The following is a 21,263-nucleotide window of genomic DNA, read 5'->3' as shown; positions in this document are numbered from 1 at the left end:
TCAGCTCTTCAGCTCAAGGCGAGCGCTCTACCACTTGAGCTACAGCGCCACTTCCGGTTTTCTGGTGGTTTATTGGAGATAGGAGTCTCATGGTCTCTCCTGCCCGGGCTGGCTTTGAACCGAGATCCTCAGATCTCAGCCTCCTGAGTAGCTAGGATTACAGGCGTGAGCCACCAGCGCCCGGCTCCTGAGTTGTTTTTCTAATGACTTATTCCACAGGCCAGAGGCTCATGTAAGCATCCAAAGAATACTATGTGTTCTGCAACTGTGCAGTCCCATTTACCTAATTACAACAAGGCCAAGGACTTGTATATGCTGAATCACACTAGAATCCTTAAAAGTGTCTATACCTGGGGAAGAAGATACTCTCTACCACGTAGAAGTCTTGCATAAGGACATCCCGCTCTGGTTTGGTACTCAGGCTTCCCACTGTGTGAGTAATGCCTAACTGGATGGCACCTTTCAAAGCTGATGAGGTTGTCTAATAAACAGAAAAGAAACAAGGAAATTATTTTCAGTCTTTTCCCTCTATCCCTTTCTTCCCTTTTTGGTCCTGGGGTTTAAACTCCTCGCATTGCACTCTTACCTGGGGTGTGTGTGTGTGTGTGTGTTGGTCCTGGGGCTTAAACTCCTCGCATTGCACTCTTACCTGGTGTGTGTGTGTGTGTGCATGCCAGTCCTGGGGCTTGAGCTCAGGGCCTGGTTGCTGACCCTGAACTTCTTTTGCTCAAAGCTAGTATTCTATCACTTGAGCCACAGCTCTACTTCCAGCTTTTCTAGTGAATAACTGGAGGTAAGAGTTTGATACACTTTCCCATCAGGGCTGGCTTCAAATCTCCATCCTCAGCCTTTACTCACCTGAGTAGCTAGGATTATAAGCATGAGCCACTGGTGCCTGGCTTCACCTGGCTTTCTTATATCATAACTGGTGCTCTACTACTGGAACCATGCGCATCTCCAGCCCATGTTTTTTTTTTTTTTTTTGCTGTTTTGCTTTTTATCTGGAGATGAAATGTATTGAAAACTTTTCTACCCAGGCTGGCTTCCATCTAAATCTCAGCTTCCTGAGTAAATAGAAATACTGGTGTTATCGATGACCAGGTATGAAAATTTCATTATTAAGTCTGATCAAGGGCTGGGAATGTGGCTTAGTAGTAGAGTGCTTGCCCAGAATGCATGAAGCCCTGGTTTCAATTCAAGCCCCAGGAGGGGGGGGGGGGGGGGGAGTCTGATCACAGCAATAAGCAGTCAAGAGGGACAGGTGCCAGTGACTCGTGCCTATAATTCTAGCTACTCAGGCTGAGACCTGAAGACTAAGGGTTAAAGTCAGCCTGTGCAGGAAACATCTGGGAAACTCAATCTCCAATTAATTAGTAAAAATGCCAGACTGGAGGCACACCTCAAGTGGTTCATTAATTAGTAGTATAAATCTCATGGACTGTTGTGCCTGGGCTAAATTCAAACTCAGATCTTCAAATCTCAGATTCCTGAAGCTAGGATTATAGGTATGAGCCACTGGCTCTATGCCTCACCTGCTTCTAATCTATTGTATTACCACACTAGAATCTGCTTCTAATCTATTGTATTACCACAGTAGAATCTGAACTTTACTTCACAAGCATTTAATGATAAAGGACAACAGAAAGTCTTCAAGAAAAAGTGGGGGAGAAGAGAGACTTCAGGAAACATAGTCCCCTATGTAAGAATGGCCTTTAGGGCCTAGTTACAAGTTTATTCCTATAAATAAAATCCATTTTTGTTATTGTTGTTGTTGGTTGGTTGTGGGGCTTGGACTCTGGGTGCTGTCCCTCAGCTCTTCAGCTCAAGGTGAGCCCTCTACCACTTGAGCCACAGTGCCATTTCTGGTTTTATGGTAGTTAAGTGGAGATAAGAGTCTCACCAACTTTCCTGCCTGGGCTGGCTTTGAACTGCAATCCTCAGATCTAGCCTCATAAGTAGCTAGGATTATAGACATGAGCCACTGGCGCCCCTCAAAATCCAATTTTTTTCTTTTTTTAAATTTTTTGCCAGTCATGGGGTCTGAACGCTGGGCCTGGGCACTGTCCCTCAACTCTTTAGCTCAAGTGTAACACTCTACCACTTGAGCCACAGCACCCTTCCAGCTTTTTTTCTGCTTATGTGGTACTGAGGAATCGAACCCAGGGCCTCATGCATGCAAGGCAAGTACTCTACCACTGAGCCACCTTCCCAACCCCTCCAATTTCTTAAGCTCAGTAAAACAGCAACCAATGTTAGGTTTTTTTCATTAAGAACATTCTTGCCAGACACAGGCTGAGATCTGAGAATCGAGATTCAAAGTCAACCCAAGAAAACAAATTTGAGTTACTCTCAAATAAAACATAGAAGTAGAGATGTGGCTCAAATGATAAGAGTGGAGCCTTCAGCAAAAAAAGCCAAGGAAGAGCATAAGGCCCCGAGTTTAAGCCTCAGTGGCAGCATACATACACACAAACAAAATATTCTCATCTAGGGCTAGGAATATACCTCAGTGGCAGAGTATTTGTCCAGAAAACACAAGCTCCTGGGATCCATTCCCAGAACTACAAAAGACAAAGAACATTCTCCTTTAAACATATAGATGATAGATAACAATCTATCCTTTCTGAAATAAATTCTAAAGTCCAAGTTATAAAATGATTATTTTTCAATGGCCTAGGATATCAAGAAATAGGGGTTATATGGCTGGTTACCAGTGTCTCACATCTGTAATACTAGTTACTCAGGAAGCTGAGATCTGAGGATCTAAGTTCTTTCTTGCCAGCCCAGGAAAGGAAACACCATGAGACTCTTATCTCCAACCACAAAAAGCTAGAAGTGGAATTATGGATCAAGTGGAGCACTAGCATTGAGGAAAAAAAACTCAAGGACAGTATCCCTGTTCTGAGTTCAAGCCCAAAGACTGGCACAAAAAAAAAAAAAGGAAGGAAGGAAGAAAGGAAGGAAGGAAGGAAGCAAGCAAGCTGGGCACCAGTAGCTCATGCCTGTAATTCTAGCTGCTCAGGAAGCTGAAATCTGAGGATCACAGTTCAGAGCCACCCTAGGTAGAAAAATCCATGAGACTCTTATCTCTAAATAAACTGCTCAGAAAAGTCTGGAAGTGGTGCAGTGGTTCAAGTGGTAGAGTGCTAATTTGAGTACAAAGAGTCATGGGGATAGTGCCTAGTCACTGAGTTCAAGCCCCTGGACCAGCCAAAAAAGAAAGAAAAGAAAAGAAAGGGTATATATGCAGAAGAATATCAAGCCAGGCACTGATGGCTCATGTCTGTAATCCTAGCTACTCAGGAGCTGAGAACTGAGGATTGTAGTTCAAAGCCAGCCCAGGCAGGAGAGTCAGTAAGACTCATACCCAATTAACCACCTGAAAACCAGAAGTAGAGCTGTGGCTCAAAGTGGTAGAGCACTAGGCTTGAGCAAAAGAGCTTAGGAACAGCACCCAGGCCCTGATGTTCAAGTCCCACTACAAAAATAAGTAAATAAAAAAATATAATAATACTATCAGTATTTGTCCCTGAATTGAGAAATAAGAAGGTTCCATTCAGACCTACCTTTTTATATGTTGTCTCTCCTGAGGGATCAACCCCCCTGTGGCCTATTTTCTTGCTGGACACACTAGAGGTATAAGGCACCTAGAAAAGAAGAGTTAAGATTAACATATGATTTCCATGTTAATATAATAAACAGGAATATTGACAGCTCATCACAGCAAAAGTTTTCAATCAAGACATTCTTTCTATATGAAGAAAATTTTATAAATACTTTTTAGAAGTCCCACTCTATGAAAACACAAAACACCCTATGGAATCCACAAAAGCAAAACAGACAACAGGTATAGTGGTCCATGCCTGAACCCCAGCACTCAGAGGCTAAGGCAGGAAGTTGGCCAATTCAAGGTTAGCTTGAGTTACATAGCTAGCAAAACAATATCTTAAAAAAAAAAAAGAGCTGGGCACTGGTGGCTCACACCTATAATCCTAGCTCCTCAGGAGGCACTATAGATCAAAGTAGTAGAGCACTAGCCTTGAGCTAAAGAGTGCAGGGACAGCACCCAAGCCTAGAGTTCAAGCCCTACCACTGACCAAGAAAAAATAAAAAGAGGGGCAAATCAAAAAATTTCAAGGGTACCTTTCTTTTTTTTTTTTTAGCTGATCATGGGACTTGGGCACTGTCCCTAGCACTCAAGGCTAGCACTTGAGCCAAAGAGCTCAGGGACAGCACCCACTCAGACCCAGAGTTCAAGCCCCATGACCAACCCCCCCCTCAAAAAAAAAATGTCTCAAGCCGGGCGCCGGTGGCTCACGCCTGTAATCCTAGCTACTCAGGAGGCTGAGATCTGAGAATCGCGGTTCAAAGCCAGCCCGGGCAGGAAAGACCATGAGACTCCTATCTCCAATAAACCACTAGAAAACCGAAAGTGGCGCTGTAGCTCAAGTGGTAAAGCACTCGCCTTGAGCTGAAGAGCTGAGGGACAGCGCCCAAGCCCAGAGTTCAAGGCCCACGACTGCCAAAAAAAAAAAAAAAAAACTGTCTCATGGAGGGGCATAGGACTAGTCTGAGATCTCTGATATCAAATGCAGGATCCAAGAGGTGAGAAGTATGGGGAAACTACATGAGGAGAAAATAAAACAAACAAGATATTCTTCACAGAAAAGAGAAACTTGGAAAATTAACAGGCTTCTTTTGATCAAAATAAACTATCATGGACTAGGAATGTAGCTTAGAGGTTGAGTGCTTGCCTACTATGCATGAAGCCCTGGGTTCAATTCCGCAGTACCACATAAACAGAAAAGGTTAGAAGTGGCACTGTGGTTCATGTAGTAGAATGCTAGCCTTGAGTAAAAGAAGCTCAGGGACAGTGTCCAAGCCCTGAGTTCAAGTGCCAGAACTGGTCAAAATAAATAAATAAATGAATAAATAAATTGATCACAAGGCACTGGTGGTCCATGCCTGTAATCCTACTCAGGAGTCTGAGATCTGAGGATCATAGCTCAAAACCAAGCCAAACAGGAAGTCCATGAGACTCTTACCTCCAATTAACAACCAAAAAGCTGGAAGTAGAGCCCTGGCTCAAGTGGTAGAACTTGAGCTAAAAAACTAAGGGACAGCATCCCAGCTCTGAGTTCAAGCCCCAGTACCAGCACATGTGTGCGTGCATGCATGCACATGTGCAAGTGCATACCCACACGTTGATCCTATAAACTCAACATACACAAACAACAGACAGTAACAGCAATGTAAGACTATTGGACTATCTGGATTTTAATCCTCATCTTTAACAAGCTTTTATAGGAACTTGAGAAAGTTATACAATCTGAAATCCTCACTTCATAGGTTAAAACATTAATAACAGTACTTGTTTGTAGGATTAAGTAACATCTATAAAGAACACTTATACTCTCTGAAGAGTATATACTCTTTGCCATACATTGAATATGGTACATTAAGAAATATTCAAAATTTTATTTTTTATGAACATTAACAATATTTCTTATTCATTGAGTTCTGCTTGATATCAGGGTCTGGGAATTGTCTCTTAGCATATTCACTCAAGACTAATACTCTACCACCTGAGCTATAGCTTCACTTCCAACTTTCTAGTAGTTAACTGGAGACAGTCTTATAGACCTTCCTGTCCAGGCTGGTTTTAAACAGAGATCCTCAGATTTCAGCCTCCTAAGTAGCTAGGATTACAGGTATGCCCAGCTTTAAGAGAGTGAGTGGAGAGAGAGAGAATGTCCTAGGCTTGAACTTAGGCCTGGGTGTTGTCACTGAGCTTTTTTGCTCAAGACTAGTACTCTACCACTTGAGTCATAGCTGCACTTCCAGCTTTTTGGTGGTTAAATGGAGATAAGAGTCTCATGGACTTTCATGCCTGGTCTGGCTTTGAATCATCATCCTCAGATCTCAGCCTTTTGAATAGGATTACAGTTGTGAGCCACAAGCACCCAGACAGTTTTTTTTTGTTTGTTTGTTTTGATAGGTCATGAGGCTAGAACTCAGGGCCTGGGCACTGTCTCTAAGCTTTTTCACTCAAGGTTAGCACTCTACCACACTAAGCCACCGCGCCACTTCCAACCCAGACAGCTTTGAGTATTTAATGTATCAAATGCAGAGTGTAAACAATTTCCAGAATTACCCAAAGGATGAAAGAATGTGATCTAGAACTGGGGGTATAGCTCAAGTAGTACAGTACTTGCCTAGCATGCACAAGGACCTGGTTTGATCCTAACATCCCCCCTCAAAAAAAAAAATCCTTTCTAACTTTCCAAGACCTAAGAATAGAGAAAATAAAGATATTGTAAACAGACCTCCCAGGATTAAAGTTTAGTAACCATGGTTACCAACATTCAACTCACCTCAGGTGCCAAGGGTTTCTTGATTCCAGGTGCTGCTGCTAAGAAAAAACAAATTTATGTGTATATATGTATATGTATATACATATATATATGTAATCATAAATGTATACACACACTGTCTATCAAGCACACCAAAAGCAGCAAGGTTTTAGTCAACTAAACAAAACAAAAAGCTATACTTCCTGTTCACTGGTATGAGATCCTTTTGGAAATCATTCTCTCCATACCTATGGAGGTACTATACATATTCCATTGTTATTCAATACCCCCCCTTCTTCTCCCTCTCCCCGCTCCCATCTCTTTTTTCTGGTCCTAGGGCTTGAACTCAGGGCCTGGGCAAAGCCTCTTTGTGCTTAGGCTAACTCCCTACCATTTGAACCACAGCACTACTTCTGGCTTCTTCTGAGTAGTTTATTGGAGATAAGAGTCTCACAGGCTTTTCTGGCCAGGCTGGCTTTGAGCCACAATCCTCAAATCTCAGCCTCCTGAGTATCTAGGATTATAGTTATAAGCCACTAGTGCCCAGCTAAGAGTACATTTGCTTTTGGACAACGTCCCCTGTGCCTGGTTCTTAACACATTTATGTTACCACTTAGAATCACTGCTTACCATGGTTGAAAGAGAAAGGGCTTGATACCCAAAATTCACTGGATATCCTATGGCCTGAGTAGTAATTTTTTCTTTTTTGGTTGGTGGTGCAGCTTGAACTCTGGGCTTGGGTGCTGTCCCTGTGCTCTTCAGCTCAAGGCAAGCACTCTACTGCTTGAGCCACAGTACCACTTCCAGTTTTCTAGTGGTTTATTGGAGATACGAGTCTCACAGACTTTGCTGCCTGGGCTGGGTTTGAACCATGATCCTCAGATCTCAGCTTCCTGAGTGGCTAGGATTACAGGCGTGAGCCACAGGCTCCGGGCTGTAATTTTTTCTTTTCTTCTCGTTTTGTTTTCTTTTTGTACTGGGGTCTACATTGGCCTCAAAATAACAATTCTTCCACTTAACCATCCCAAATACTGGGATCACAAGCATGTGATCCCAGAAACAATTTTTTTTCCCCCAGAGGTAGAAGAGTAAGAACTTTTAGCATTATCTACAGTGGTTTTTCTCCTGTATTTATTATTTTAGAAAATAAAAGATTTGATCTATGGTAGTAAGAAGGCTAAGGATGAGAAAATAGCATCAAAATAACTGAAAAGCATTTAATATAGGCAGAAATTTGAATCTACATTCCTACATTCCAATCTTAATTTCTGCTATGATCAGTAATTTTTTGGTGTTTAAGACTCACTTACAGCCGAGCATCAATGGCTCAAGCTTGTAATCCTAGCAACTCAGGAGGCTGAGATCTGAAAATCATCATTTGAAGCCAGCCCGAGCAGGAAAAGTCTGTTAAACTCTTATCTCCAATTCCAATTAACCACCAAAAAGCAAGAAGTAGAGCTGTGATTCAAGTGGTAGAGCACTGTTCTTGAGCAAAAAAAGCTCAGGGACAGCACTCAAGCACATATACACACAAAAGGCTGAGGTAGGAGTTAGAGGCATGGCTCAGTTGGTACAACACCAGCCAATGAGCAAAAGTGTTAGGCACAGAATTTGAGTCCCAGTCTTGGGCTACAAAAAAAAAAAAAGGCTGAGATAGATTGCAAGTTCAAGGCCAGCTTAAACAAATTAGTGGGACCCAATGTGAAAACAGTTTGTGTGTGTGTCAGTTCTGGGACTTATGCTCAAAGCCTTGTGCTTTTGCTCTTTTTACTCAAGGCTGGCACTCTATATTTCCATTTTCAGCTTTTGCTAGTTAATTGGAGATGAGCAAAAAAAGCCAAGTGAGCACATGAAGCCTTGAGTTCAAGCTCTAGTACCCCCCCACTCTCTCTTACACACACACACACCATAGCTATAGAAAATCCATTCAAAAAATTAAACTCCTAAAGATTAAATTCCTAAGGGTTTGGCATCCCACAACTTCCATTCATAATCATACTGGAAATATATGATAACTAAAAAACAGGCCTGAGCTGGGAAGGTGGCTCAGTGGTAGAGTGCTTGCCTTGCATGCATGAGGCCCTGGGTTCAATTCCTCAGCACCACATAAGCAAAAAGAAAAATGCCGGAAGTGGCGATGTGGCTCAAGTGGTAGAGCACTGGCCTTGAGCTGAAGAGCTGAGGGACAGCGCCCAGGCCCAGAGTTCAGGCCCCACGACTGGACCCAAAAAAAAAAAAAAAAAAAGAACTGTGCTCATTACCTTGCTCGTGTAACTGTAACCCCTCTCTACAGTACTTTCACAATAAAAAAAAAACTTACTAAAAAAGTTTAAAAAATAAAAATTACATGTTAAAAAAAGAAAATTTAAATATTTGTTTAAAATACTCTAAATATACACTATCATATTACATTCATGTCCATGATTCATATATATCATGTTCTAGATGGCAAACCAAATAAAAGGCAGAGCTAACATAATTTACTTTCCCTTAGAGGAAAATTTTGCTTCTGAGAATTTGGGGTCCTGCCTTTCCCCATCTAAGCTAAAACTGAAAAATTACTAAATATCTATCTACATTATTTCAATTCATACTTGGAAATATGGCAGAATTTTTTAGCCAAGGACAGTTACATGTATCGGTGGGAACATTTTTTCTGCCAAGGACATTTGGGTGTTGTTTTGTTTTTTTGCCAGTCCTGGGTCTTGAACTCAGGCCCTGGCTACTGTCCTTCAGCCTCTTTGTGCCCAAGGCCAGCCACTTGAGCCACACTGCTACTTCCAGGGTTTTTTTTTTAGTAGTTTATTGCAGATAAGATTCTCATGGGGACTTTTCTTCACCGGCTGGCTTCAAACTACTATCCTCAGATCTCTGAGTAGCTAGGATTACAGGCTTAACGTTAAGCCACCAGTGCCCATTTGAGTACTTCTAACATCATCTATTGGCCATACAAAATGGACAGCCAACAAGAACTATATGTATTCTCCCATCACATATTAAATGATTTTGAGGACCATCTACTGGAAGTTCTCCACCCATGTTCTTTATAATTCATAAGCTGATGGCTTGGCTATTAATGCTGCAGTAGGTCCCAGGCTAGCTGGTTCTTACTGGTTTTTTTTAAACTTTTGGGGGGCGGGGAGGAGAGTCTTGTACATGCTAAGCATATGCTCTACCACCGAGCTACATATTCAGTTCCTTTCTTGGCTCCATTTTTACATATCTCAGCCCAGTTTAACGTTGAGTTATTTCAGCTTTTTCCTCTATCAGGAACACACTACATTTCTCCTAATGATAACAATGTAACACTAACTACTATGCTGATACATTTTTTAGAAAGGTCCCCCCCCCTTTTTTTTTGTGCTAGTCCTGGGTTTGAACTCAGGGTCTAGGCACTATCCCAGAGCTGCTTTTGGTCAAAGCTAGTGCTCTACCACTTGAGCCACAGCTCCAGTTCTGGCTTTCTTGTAGCTTATTGGAAGTTAAGAGTCTTATGGACTTTCCTGTGTAGGCTGGCTGTGAACCACAATCCTCAGATCTCAGCCTCCTGAGCAGCTAGGATTACAGGCCTAAGCCACTACTATCTGGCTAAATTATTTCTTCTATGACCAAAGAACTTACATCTTTATAATTTTTTTTTTGCCAGTCCTTGGGCTTGAACTCAGGGCCTGGGCACTGTCCCTGAGCTTGTTTTGGCTCAAGGCTAACACTCTACCAGTTGAGCCACAGCGCCACTTCCAGATTTTTCTGTTTATGTGGTATGAGGAATCAACCCAGGGCTACATGGACACTAGGCATACTAGGCAAGCACTCTACCACGCCACCTCCCCAGCCCTGTATGATATTTTAAAAGTACACAAATATTTCTCATTTAGGCTCTTAAAACAATACTATTAGGAGTAGGAGCTATTTCAATCAAGGACTTAAGAAACACATCTACCAGGCTGTGTACTATAAGGATTGAGGTTCAAAGCCAGCCCAAGCAGGAAAATCTATGACACTCTTATCTCCATCCAATTGACCACCAAAAAGCTGAAAGCGGAGCTGTGGCTTAAGTGGTACAACACTAGCCTTGAGCAAAAAAGCTCAGTGAGAGTACCAGGCCCTGAGCTTAGCCCCAATACTAGGATGAAAGGATGGATACAAGGACATACAAACACAAATCAGGTAACATTTTTTCATGGATCAGAGTGTCATATAGAGCCAATCATGGCAATTTAGATCTTCTGCAGAAAGAATTCAAAAGACAAAAAGAGTGAGGGTGTATTCATTTTGGGAATTTTTTTTTAAACTCTGGCCAAGATATGTAGGCTGATTAATTTTTTAATTTTTTGGTTAGTCCTGAGGCTTGAACATTGTGAACAGTATTTAGGGCCTGAATACTGTCCCTGAGCTTTTCTGCTCAAAGTTAGGATTCTACCACTTTGAGCCACAGCTCCACTGCCAGTTTCCTGGTGGTTAATTGAAGATAAAAAGTCTCACAAACTTTCCTGCCCAGGATGGCTTTGAACCTCCATCCTCAGATCTCAGCCTAGTAAGCAGCTAGGATTAAAGGTGTAAGCCACCAGCAACAGGCTTTGGCTGATTTTTAAAAGTAGCTGGAATAACAAAGAAAACTAGAATACCCTAAAACAAATCAAATAAATCATAAATCTCAGATTGCCAATGGATAATAAAACATTTTTTCCCTTTAAGATACTTCTTTCCCTTGGGACAAGGAAATCTATTTTTATTCTCATTGATAGAGGATTAAGACATACTTGGCCATTTCTATGTTGCTTTGTATGTCCTCCCCCCCCCCCAGTATAACCAATACTTTCACTGTATTTGATATTGGTATAATTTGTGGAGGGGAAGGGAAAAAAACAAATCGTTTAACTAGGGATACAGTGGACCCACTGCAACAATGAGATGTACAAGTCTTTATGTCGAAAAACGAACTTAACAACTTTGGTGGGGGGCTGGGGGAGGATCGGGTGGGGGGAGGGGAGGAGTATGGGAAGGGATGGGAAAGGGAAACAATGAGGAGGCAACAATGCTTGATAAGAAATGTACTCGTTATCTTGCCCATGTAATTTGTAACTCCTCTGTACGGTATTCTCACAATAAAAAAAAAAAATTATTTAGCCAGAGGTCAGGCACTGGCAACTCATACTTGTACTCCTAGCTACTCAGAAGGCTGAGATCTGAGGATCGTGAAAATCTATTAGATGCTTATCTCCAATTAATTACCAAAATGAAGGAAGCAGAGCTGTGGCTCAAGTTATAAAGCTCAAGTCCTGTGTTCAAGCTAAAGAACCAGCACACACACAAAAATACTTAGCCAGGTACAGGTGGCTCCTATCTGATATTCTAGCTACTTGGGAGGCTAAGAATGAGAGGATCACAGTTTGAGGCCAGTTGAAGCAGAAAAGTTTGTGAGACTCTCAACCCATAGCTAGGTACAGTGGCATGACTTTCTCATCCTAAACTACATGGAAAGCTGAGATTGGGAGGACTGCAGTTCCGGGACATCTCAGTCAGGAAAGCCTATGAGACAACATTCCAATAGAAAAAAAGCTGAGTGTCATGGAAAACATCTGTCATCCTAGCTATAATGGAAGCCTAAATAGAAGGACTAAGGTACAGGAACACATCTAGGCAGGAAGCAAAAACAGCCAGACCAAGGTCAAGCCCATGGCTCACACTGAGTCCTAGCTACTCAGGAAACTAAGATCTAATGAGCCTAGTTTGAAGTCAGCCTATGCAGAGAAATCCAAGAGACTCATTTCCAATTAACCAGCAAAAAGCTGAAAGTGGAGGTATGGCTCAACCAAATTTGATTGAAAAAGATAAGCAAAAATATGAGACTCTGAATTCAAGCCCTAGTTCAGACAAAAAAAATAGCTAATGCAAAAAAAAAAAGGGGGGGGGGATGGAGACATGGCTCACAGTACAGTAGGTCTATCAAAGGCCAGGCCCTGAATTTAAACCTCCATATTGGCAAAAAGAAAAAAAAAAAGTCAGCTCCTCTCAGTAAAAGTAATAACAACACTTAGTTCTTCTGGTAAGAGGCATCAATGTCACTGACAAAAAAAAGAAAAAAAAATACAAAATTACCTTTTTTTCAATTAGATTGTCCTATTCTCAATCAGACAATGTCAATATTCTACCAGAGCAGAAACTTGCCTTTCAAGCTTAATACTTTATTTGAAATGTTGTTTCATAGTTTTACAGATGTTAAGGTACTAGTAGTAGAAAATACTTTTCTATTTTTGTGATGGGGTCTTGCAGTGTTATCTAGGCTAGTCTCAAATTTGTGGGATCAAGTGATACCCAATTCAGCCTCCCAAGTAGACGGGACAAGAATACATTAAGAGAGTAACATTATGGGTTAGGAGCAATGGGTGACAATGTTGTCAGGCACCTTGTATTCATATACTGTTTTGTAAAATGGGAACTTCTTTGTACATCTACTTAAATAAAAAATGTTTGGGCTGGGAAGGTGGCTCAGTGGTAGAGCGCTTGCCTTGCATGCATGAGACCCTGGGTTCGATTCCTCAGTACCACATAAGCAGAAAAAGCTGGAAGTGGTACTGTGGCTCAAGTGGTAGAGTGCTAGCCTTGAGCTGAAGAGCTGAGGCACAGTGCCCAGGACCAGCAAAAAAAAAAAAAAAAAAGTTTAAGAAAAGACAGTAACAATTTTAACAAAGAAAAAAGTCTATTCTCTGATTACACTTTCTTTTTTTTTTTTTTTTTGGGTCCGGTAGTGGGGCCTGAACTCTGGGCCTGGGCACTGTCCTTTAGCTCTTCAGCTCAAGGCTAGCGCTCTACCACTTGAGTCCAGCACCACTTCCAGCTTTTTTCTTTTGCTTATGTGGTGCTGAGGAATCGAACCCAGGGCCTCAGGCATGCAAGGCAAGCGCTCTACCACTGAGCCAACTTCCCAGCCTGATTACAGTTTCTTAATGTATGACTATTTAAAAAGATAAGGTTTATCATCTGAATTTGTAATGGTTAAAACTGCACTTCTAATGGTGGCTCATACCTGTAATCCTAGCTGCTCAGAAAACTGAGATCTCAGGGTAGATAAATCTGAGACTCTTGTCTCTGATTAACCAATGAGAGCAGAGTGGTAGCCATGTGAGAGCAAGAGATCCTGAGCTCAAGCAGTTCTATCAGGCATGGTGGAACACATCTATAATCTCAGCACTTGGAAGATAAAGGCAGGAGAATTTTAAAACCAGCACGCACGCACGCGTGCGCACCCCCCCCACCCCCCAGCCCACACACACAAAAGCAGTTCTAGCCAAGCATGGTGGAACACATCTATAATCTCAGCACTTCGAAGATAGAGGCAGGAGAATTTTAAGACCAGCCTGGGCTACATAAGACCCTGTCTCAAAAAGAGCATTTCTAACAGACAAATTCAAATTGTTGTCTACTGTTTTAGGCATCTTGTAATTAACTACTTAATTAGTTATCAGTTCTTGGCAAAAGTATAGGCATTAGTGTTTACAATAGTTTCTGAGTAGGATATAGCTCCAATGGTAGAATACTGGGTCTAACAAGCGCAAGCAAAACAGAATCCAATCCCCAGAACTGAAAAAGTAAAATAAAAATAAACTTTCCAAAATAGTTTCTGAAAGCCGGGCACTGGTGGCTCAAGCCTGTAATCGTACTCAGGAGGCTGAGATCTGAAGACTGTAGTTCAAAGGCAGCCTGGACAGGAAAGTCCATGAGACTTAACCATCAAATTAACCATCAAAAAGCCAGAAGTAGGGCTGGGTAGAGTGCTTGCCTGGCATGCCTGAGGCCCTGGGTTCAATTCCTCAGCACCACATAAGCAAAAAGAAAAAAGCCAGAAGTGGCGCTGTGGCTCAAGTGGTAGAGCACTAGCCTTGAGCTGAAGAGCTGAGGGACAGCACCCAGGCCCAGAGTTCAGGCCCCACGACCGGACCCAAAAAAAAGCCAAAAGTAGAGCTGTGGCTTAAATAGTAAAGCACTATCCTTGAGGGGGAAAAAACAACTAAGGGACAGTGCCTAGGCCTTGAGTTCAGTTCAAGAACCAGGACTGGCATAAAAACAAAAACAAGTTTCTGAAAGAATCCTCAATAATTCCACATACTATGTACTATGCACAGCATTTTGTTGCCTTTTTTAGGAGGGCTAAAGTAAGAAAGCAAAGTCTCTTCAGTGCCCATTTTCTCCTTCACCAAGGACCAATCTCTGGTTCAGACAGAATCCATTCAGCAACAAATATTGACTGGTTAAAGTCACTTTAATTCACACAAAGACTGAGATTAGCAAGCAGGCAATGCTGAGGGTATAGCCAAGTGGTAGGGTGCTTGTCTATTCAGTAGGTAGGAATAAGACACCTCTGTCTGAATATGAGGCACAACATTTACTAAATAGGTAGCATTGGGCAGGTAAATTAAAAGTTCTCCAAGCCTTGGTTATTTCATCTACAAAAAGTAGAAATAGGGACTGGGTATGGCTCAGTGGTAGTATGTGTGTTCCTATGTTTGGGTTCAATCCCAGCATTGCAATTAATAAACAACAAACAGCCATTCAGCCAGTTAGATAGAAAACTCAAATGAACCTCCATAGGGTATTATAAGAATTAAGTAAATTAAGTCATCTATTGATTTAACATGTACTAAACACTCTGTAAGTATTAGAAGTATAATCATCATGAAATATGAAATCTCTGTAGTAGGATGGAAAATATTAGGGGAAATGAGAAGTGTAACAGGGAAGAGCTGAGAGTAATTTGCTAAACAAAAGGAACTGTGAAAATGATACTATAGCATTCTATATTAAAATATATCTTTTAGCCTGGAGTAGGGGAGCAGGCCTGTAATCTCAGCTACTGATAGGTAGAGGCAAGATAATCTCAAGTGCTAGGCCAGTTTGGGCAAACAAAGCTTGTGTATGGATGTATGTGTGTGTGTGTGTGTGTGTGTGTGCATATATATATTTATACACAAAAAGAAGGCTGGGAGCATGGCTCAAATAGTAGAGCACTTGCCTGGTATGCATTCTTGGGTTCAATCCCCAATACTAGGGGGAAAAATGATAGCATCTTTTGCACAGCTATAGTTAAATGCCTGTATGGCCTTCTCAGAAGACCACTACAAAAAAATGTATATTCATTCAGAGAGGAGAGCTGGCTGTCAGTTACTGCAAGGAGCTCATGCTTCTACAGCACAGATACACATCAGATCTACCTCTCTTACGGTTGACCCCACAGCACAGAAACTTGAAACCTAATGAGGAAAAACAGAGAGTTATCACTTACTTGTATTGTTCTACTTGCTTACAGCAGAATAAGAATATTAGAAGCACACAGCATGGTGCTCGATCTCTACCACCATACTATGAAATGTAACATTATTTTTTATTATTTCTAGGTAAACATCCAAAACAAAGAAAAAGCAGCTCTATCCCAACAGTAGTCATAAACCAGACTTGTACCTAAAGCACTTCACTCTCAAGTGAATTGAAACAGAGGCTTAATAAATGCATAGGATATATACATAGCATTTTATGTATAATCAGTATAAATTATTAACTACCATTATTGGAAAGAAACTAAGTGAACAAAAGGAGATCAGTGATATTAATTAATCATAGTGTAGTTTAAAATGGAATACTATACTTGTAAGTATATAAATAAAAATAATACCAGTACAGCCAGGTGCCAGTGGCTCACACCTGTAATCCTAGCTACTCAGGAGGCTGAGATGTGAGGATCACAGTTCAAAGCCAACCCGGGCAGGAAAAAGTCCATGAGACTCTTATCTCAATAAACCACTATAAAACTGGAAGTGGCTCTGTGGCTCAAGTGGTAGAGCGCCCACCTTGAGCTGAAGAGTACAGGGACAGTCCCCAAGCCCAGAGTTCAAGCCCTACAGCCAAAAAAATATAATAATAATAATAATAATACCATTACTACTACTAATAATAATAATACCATTACTTTAAATTTTACTTCCTTTTTTCTTTCTTTCTTACTTAAACTTATTGTCTATAAGGCTGGCTCTTTACCACTGGAACCACAGCTCCACTTCCAGCTTTTAACTGGAGATAAATCTCAAAGAGGGGTTGGGAATGTGGCTTAGCTTAGTAGAGTGCTTGCCTAGCATGCATGAAGACCTGGGCTTCCTCAGTACCACATAAACAGAATAAGCGGGAAGTGGTGCTGTGTCTCAAGTGGTAGAGTGCTAGCCTTGAACAAAAGAAGTTCAAGACCCTAGGACCTGAGTTCACCCCCCAGGACTGGCAAAAAAAAAGACATGACAGGTACCAGTGGCTCACGCCTGTAATCCTAACAACTCAAGATGATGAAATCTGAGGATCATGGTTCAAAGCCAGCCAGGGCAGGAAAGTCCATGAGTCTTCTATCTCCAATTAACTACCAGAAAACTGGAAGTGGAGCTGTGACTCAAAGTGCTCAAGTGCTAGCTTTGAGCAGAAAAGCTCAGGGACAGCACCCAGGGCAAGTTCAATCTCAACCAACACAAAAAGGCATGACATACCTTTTGTAAAACATTTATCTATGAATTTGTATGCACTTATTTATGAAAGACCCCCCCCCACCAATATAACCACCTCTAGATGATGGTATTAGGTTAATTTTGTAATTTTAAATGTGTTTTTCCTCAACTTCATAGTTTTTTTGGTGTGGTTTTTTGTTTTTGTTTTTGCCAGTCCCGGGGCTTGAACTCAGCCTGTGGGTACCGTGACTGAGCTTTTTTTGCTCAAGGCTAGAACTCTACCACTTGAGTCACAGTGCCACTTCTGGCTTTTTCTGTTTTTGTGGTACTGAGGAACGAACACAAAGCTTCATGTATGCTAGGCAGGCAAGCACTATACCACTAAACCATCTTCCTAGCCCATCTACATAGCTTTTGTAACAAACATTTCATTGTCTATGTTATATAATAAAAAGGAGCAAAAGAAAAGGAAGAAGGTAACATAAGGATGGCTTTGTTTTATAATCTGTTTTATAATCCATAATTCCCAGTACACTATTCAACAGTGCCTCTAAACCACTATCACTCCCCACACAAACTAACTCAAAGCTCATTATGAAAATGTACTGCTGATGTAAAGACAAGCAAGAAGGAAAAAAAAGTGAAGACAATGCAATGCCCAGGCACAATCTTGAGGTTAAAATAAGCATGCTCTTCATGTCTAGGCCCCCCGCCTTTTTTTTTTGGTCAGTTGTGGCGCCTCAACTCTGGGCCTGGACGCTGTCCCTCAGCTCTTCAGCTCAAGGCTAGCATTCTACCACTTGAGCAACAGTGCCAATTCTGGTTTTTTCTGCTTATATGGTGCTGAGGAATTGAACCCAGGGCCTCATGTATGCAAGGCAAACATTCTACCACTGAGCCAACTTCCCAGCCTAGGCCCTCTTTCTTAACTACACATTACTTTAGGATGCTTATACAACCTATAAAAAGCAGATGATAAGAGATTCTTTTTAAAAAAAAAAATTGAAGTGGGCTGAGAAGGTGGCTCAGTGGTAGAGCGCTTGCCTTACAGGCATGAGGCTCTTGGTTTGATTCCTCAGCACCACATAAGCAGGAAAAAGCCGAAAGTGGCGCTGTGGCTCAAGTGGTAGAGCACTAGCCTTGAGCTGAAGAGCTCAGGGATAGCGCCCAGGCCCAGAGTTCAGGCCCCGTATGACCACCACTACCACCACCAACAACAACAAAAATAGAAGCAGGCCAGGGGCCAGTGGCTCACACCTGGCTGAGATCTGATTATCACTGTTCAAAGCCAGCCCAGACGGGAAAGTCTGTGAGACTCTTATCTCCAATAAACCACTTGAAAACCAGAAGTGGTACTGTAGCTCAAACAGAACAGTGCTTGCCTTGAGCTGAAGAGCTCTGGGACAGTGCCCAAGCCCAGAGTTCAAGCCCCATGACAGACCAAAAAAAAAAAAAAAAAGCATATCCATCAAGTATCAATGGTCTAAAACAAAACAGGAATACCTAATTTTGGCATCATTCATGAATACCAAGACTTGAAAAAAAATTTTTTTAAGCTAGCTTTTAAATTATGAAAATTGTCAGGCGCTAGTGGCTGTCTGAAGCCAATACAGGCAGGAAAGTCCATGAGACTCTTACTTCCAATTAACCACTAAAAAAAGCTACAAGAGCAGCTGTGGCTCAAGCCTTTAACATGAAAGCACAGGAAACAGCACCTAGGCCTGATTTCAAGCTGCTGGACCTGCACAAATGAAAAATAAATTATGAAAATAAAGTAGGAAATTAATGCTACTAAAACAATTTCAGAACCACTGAACCAGTCAATTCTTGCTGAAAGACAAAGATGAATCATCACACTGTGTCAGAGAAAATTTTTCTGGGCAACTCTGTACCAGTTTTAGGGAAGCATTCCTCTTTGGTCCTCGGCCCCACCTTATCTTGTTTGTAGAGAAAAGGGTAGTGGAAGGGCTGGTTTCTAGTCACTTGGCAAAACACCACTGAGATTCTCTATAAGTCTGCTTGTTATTTCTAAGTCATTGGAGAGTAAAGTTCACTATTGAGAGGTATTAGAAAACTATCAAAAAAAGAAAATAAAATCACCAACATAATCCAGAGAAATTTCAGAAGGGAAAATGAGCCAGGTCAATTAAACAATGGTATCTTCAGACAGTGACTAGCTCTGAAATGAGTTGGATCCTGCCATCCCCACCATCACCCCCCAGAGCATGTGGAACAAAAGTTGGTCTTAATAGCAGAGCCTCTCCCTGAACTTTCAGAGCAGAAGCATTTCCGTGGGAGATGAGATGACATCATTCACCAGATGAGAAACTAAGAGGCAGTGTGTCACTGATTTCAATGTTTGAAATACACATATAATTTGGAGACGCCAGAGGCTAGCCGGATATGCATTCCTCTCAGACAACTGGAGTTTTGCCTGAACAGGTCAGAGAGAAGCAATCTGAGAGGCTCAATTTAATCATGTACCAACACTACTACATAATATATCCATAATTCCTACATAGTACAAAAAGATCATCCGCCTTCTTAATAGCAAATTGCTAACTCTGAGGAAACTTTTCTGATAAGACTACCAGCCAGAGATTTTTTTTAAAGCAAAACCACCTGCAACAAAATAAAACAAAAACAAAATCAAGCTGGGTGTGGTAGCCCAAACCTATAATCCCAGCACTCACGGAGCAGGGCAGGTTTATGAGCTCCAGGCCAACCTGGTCTATATAGTGATAATTTGTCTCAAAAAAAAATAATAATAAAGGAAATAAAGTCAGGTACAGTGGCTCATACCTGTGATCCTAGCTACTGGGAAGGCAGAAATGGAAGGAACTGAAGTTTGTAGCCAGCCAGGACAAAATGTTCACAAGACCCTATCTCAACTAATAAAAAGAGCATAAATGCATACATATTACCTCAGCGGCCAAGTAGGTATAAATATAATGACTGGGGTCCAGGCCAGCAGATTGTTACATGAACTCAAGATCCTACTCAAAAATAGTAAAAGCTGGGGTGTGGTTAAAGTGGTAGTACACCTGCCTGGCAAGCACAGGCACTGAGTGAAAACTCTACTACTATTTATTAAAAAAAAAAAAAAAAAGAGCTGGGCACTGGTGGCTCACACCTGTAATCCTGGTTAATCAGGAGGATGAAATCTGAGGATAATGGTTCAAAGTTAGCCCGGGCAGTAAAGTCCGTGAGACTTTTTTTTTTTTTTGGTCAGTCATGGGGCTTGAGCTCTGGGCCTGGGCGCTGTCCCTCAGCTTTTCAGCTCAAGGCTAGTGCTCCACCACTTGAGCCACAGCACCACTTCCGGTTTTCTAGTGGTTTATTGGAGATAAGAGTCTCCCGGACTGGGCTGGGAAGGTGGCTCAGTGGTAGAGCGCTTCCCTTGCATGCCTGAGGCCCTGGGTTCGATTCCTCAGCACCACATAAGCAAAAAGAAAAAAGCTGGAAGTGGCGCTGTGACTCAAGTGGTAGAGTGCTAGCCTTGAGCTGAAGAGCTGAGGGACAGCGTCCAGGCCCAGAGTTCAGGCCCCACGACTGGACCCAAAAACAAACAAACAAAAAAAAGAGTCTCCCGGACTTCCCTGTCTCAGGCTGGCTTTGAGCCATGGTCCGCAGATCTTAGCCTCCTGAGTAGCTAGGATTATAGGCGTGAACCACCGAAGCCCGGCAGCAAAACTCTTATTTCCAATTAACCACCAAAAAATCAGAAGTGGCAATGTGGCTCAAGTAGTAGAGGACTACCCTTAAGCACAAATAGGTTCAGGGACAGTGCCCAGGCCCAAAGTTCAAGACCCATGACCGACAGAAAAAATAATAGTAATAAGCTGGCCATGTGCTCAGCTATTTGAATCAATTTCTCTGGCCCTAGTTAACTTGGAAATAACCGAAAAATCATTCAATTATACCCCTAGAGGTAAAAGGCACGGGATGTTCTTTAAATGAAAATACTCAAAAATGTGTTAGAAATGTTAACACATCCTATAACAAGTATCTCTGAACAGGCCTGGTAAGGTAGCTCAGTGATAGAGTGCTTGCCTTGCATGCATGAGGCCCTGGGTTTGATTCCTTAGCACCATATAAACAGAAAAAGCTAGAAGTGGATGCTGTGGCTCAAGTGGTAGAGTGCTAGCCTTGAGCTGCAGAGCTTAGGGATAGCGCCCAGGCCCAGAGTTCAGGCCCCACGACCGACAAAAAAAAAAAAAGTATCTCTGAACATAAAGCCCAAAGTGACAATATTAAAAAAAAAAAAGCATGAGGCCCTAGGTTCAATTCCTCAGCACCACATAAGCAGAAAAAGCCAGAAGTGGTGCTATGGCTCAAATGGTAGAGTGCTAGCCTTGAGCTGCAGAGCTTAGGGATAGCATCCGGGCCCAGAGTTCAGACCCCACCCCATGACCGCCCAAAAAAAAAAAAA

At 41.9% G+C, this 21,263-nt stretch overlaps 1 protein-coding gene across 1 annotated transcript in view; it reads right to left on the bottom strand.

Moving 5' to 3' along the window:
- The window catches only part of Pip5k1a (phosphatidylinositol-4-phosphate 5-kinase, type I, alpha), a 47,863-nt gene that overhangs the window by 18,239 nt on the left and 8,361 nt on the right, over positions 1-21,263 (bottom strand). Inside the window, exons 2-5 of the mRNA XM_013015009.1 lie at positions 6,375-6,412; positions 3,567-3,647; positions 351-481; positions 175-187 (exon numbers count right to left, since the gene is read on the bottom strand). Of these exons, the coding sequence (XP_012870463.1) occupies positions 175-187; positions 351-481; positions 3,567-3,647; positions 6,375-6,412 (263 nt within the window). The remainder of the gene's footprint in view (positions 1-174; positions 188-350; positions 482-3,566; positions 3,648-6,374; positions 6,413-21,263) is intronic.

The sequence above is a fragment of the Dipodomys ordii genome, unplaced genomic scaffold (assembly GCF_000151885.1).
Source record: "Dipodomys ordii isolate 6190 unplaced genomic scaffold, Dord_2.0 Scaffold26, whole genome shotgun sequence".
NCBI lineage: Eukaryota > Metazoa > Chordata > Mammalia > Rodentia > Heteromyidae > Dipodomys > Dipodomys ordii.
This window is presented reverse-complemented; position numbering and strand designations above follow the sequence as displayed.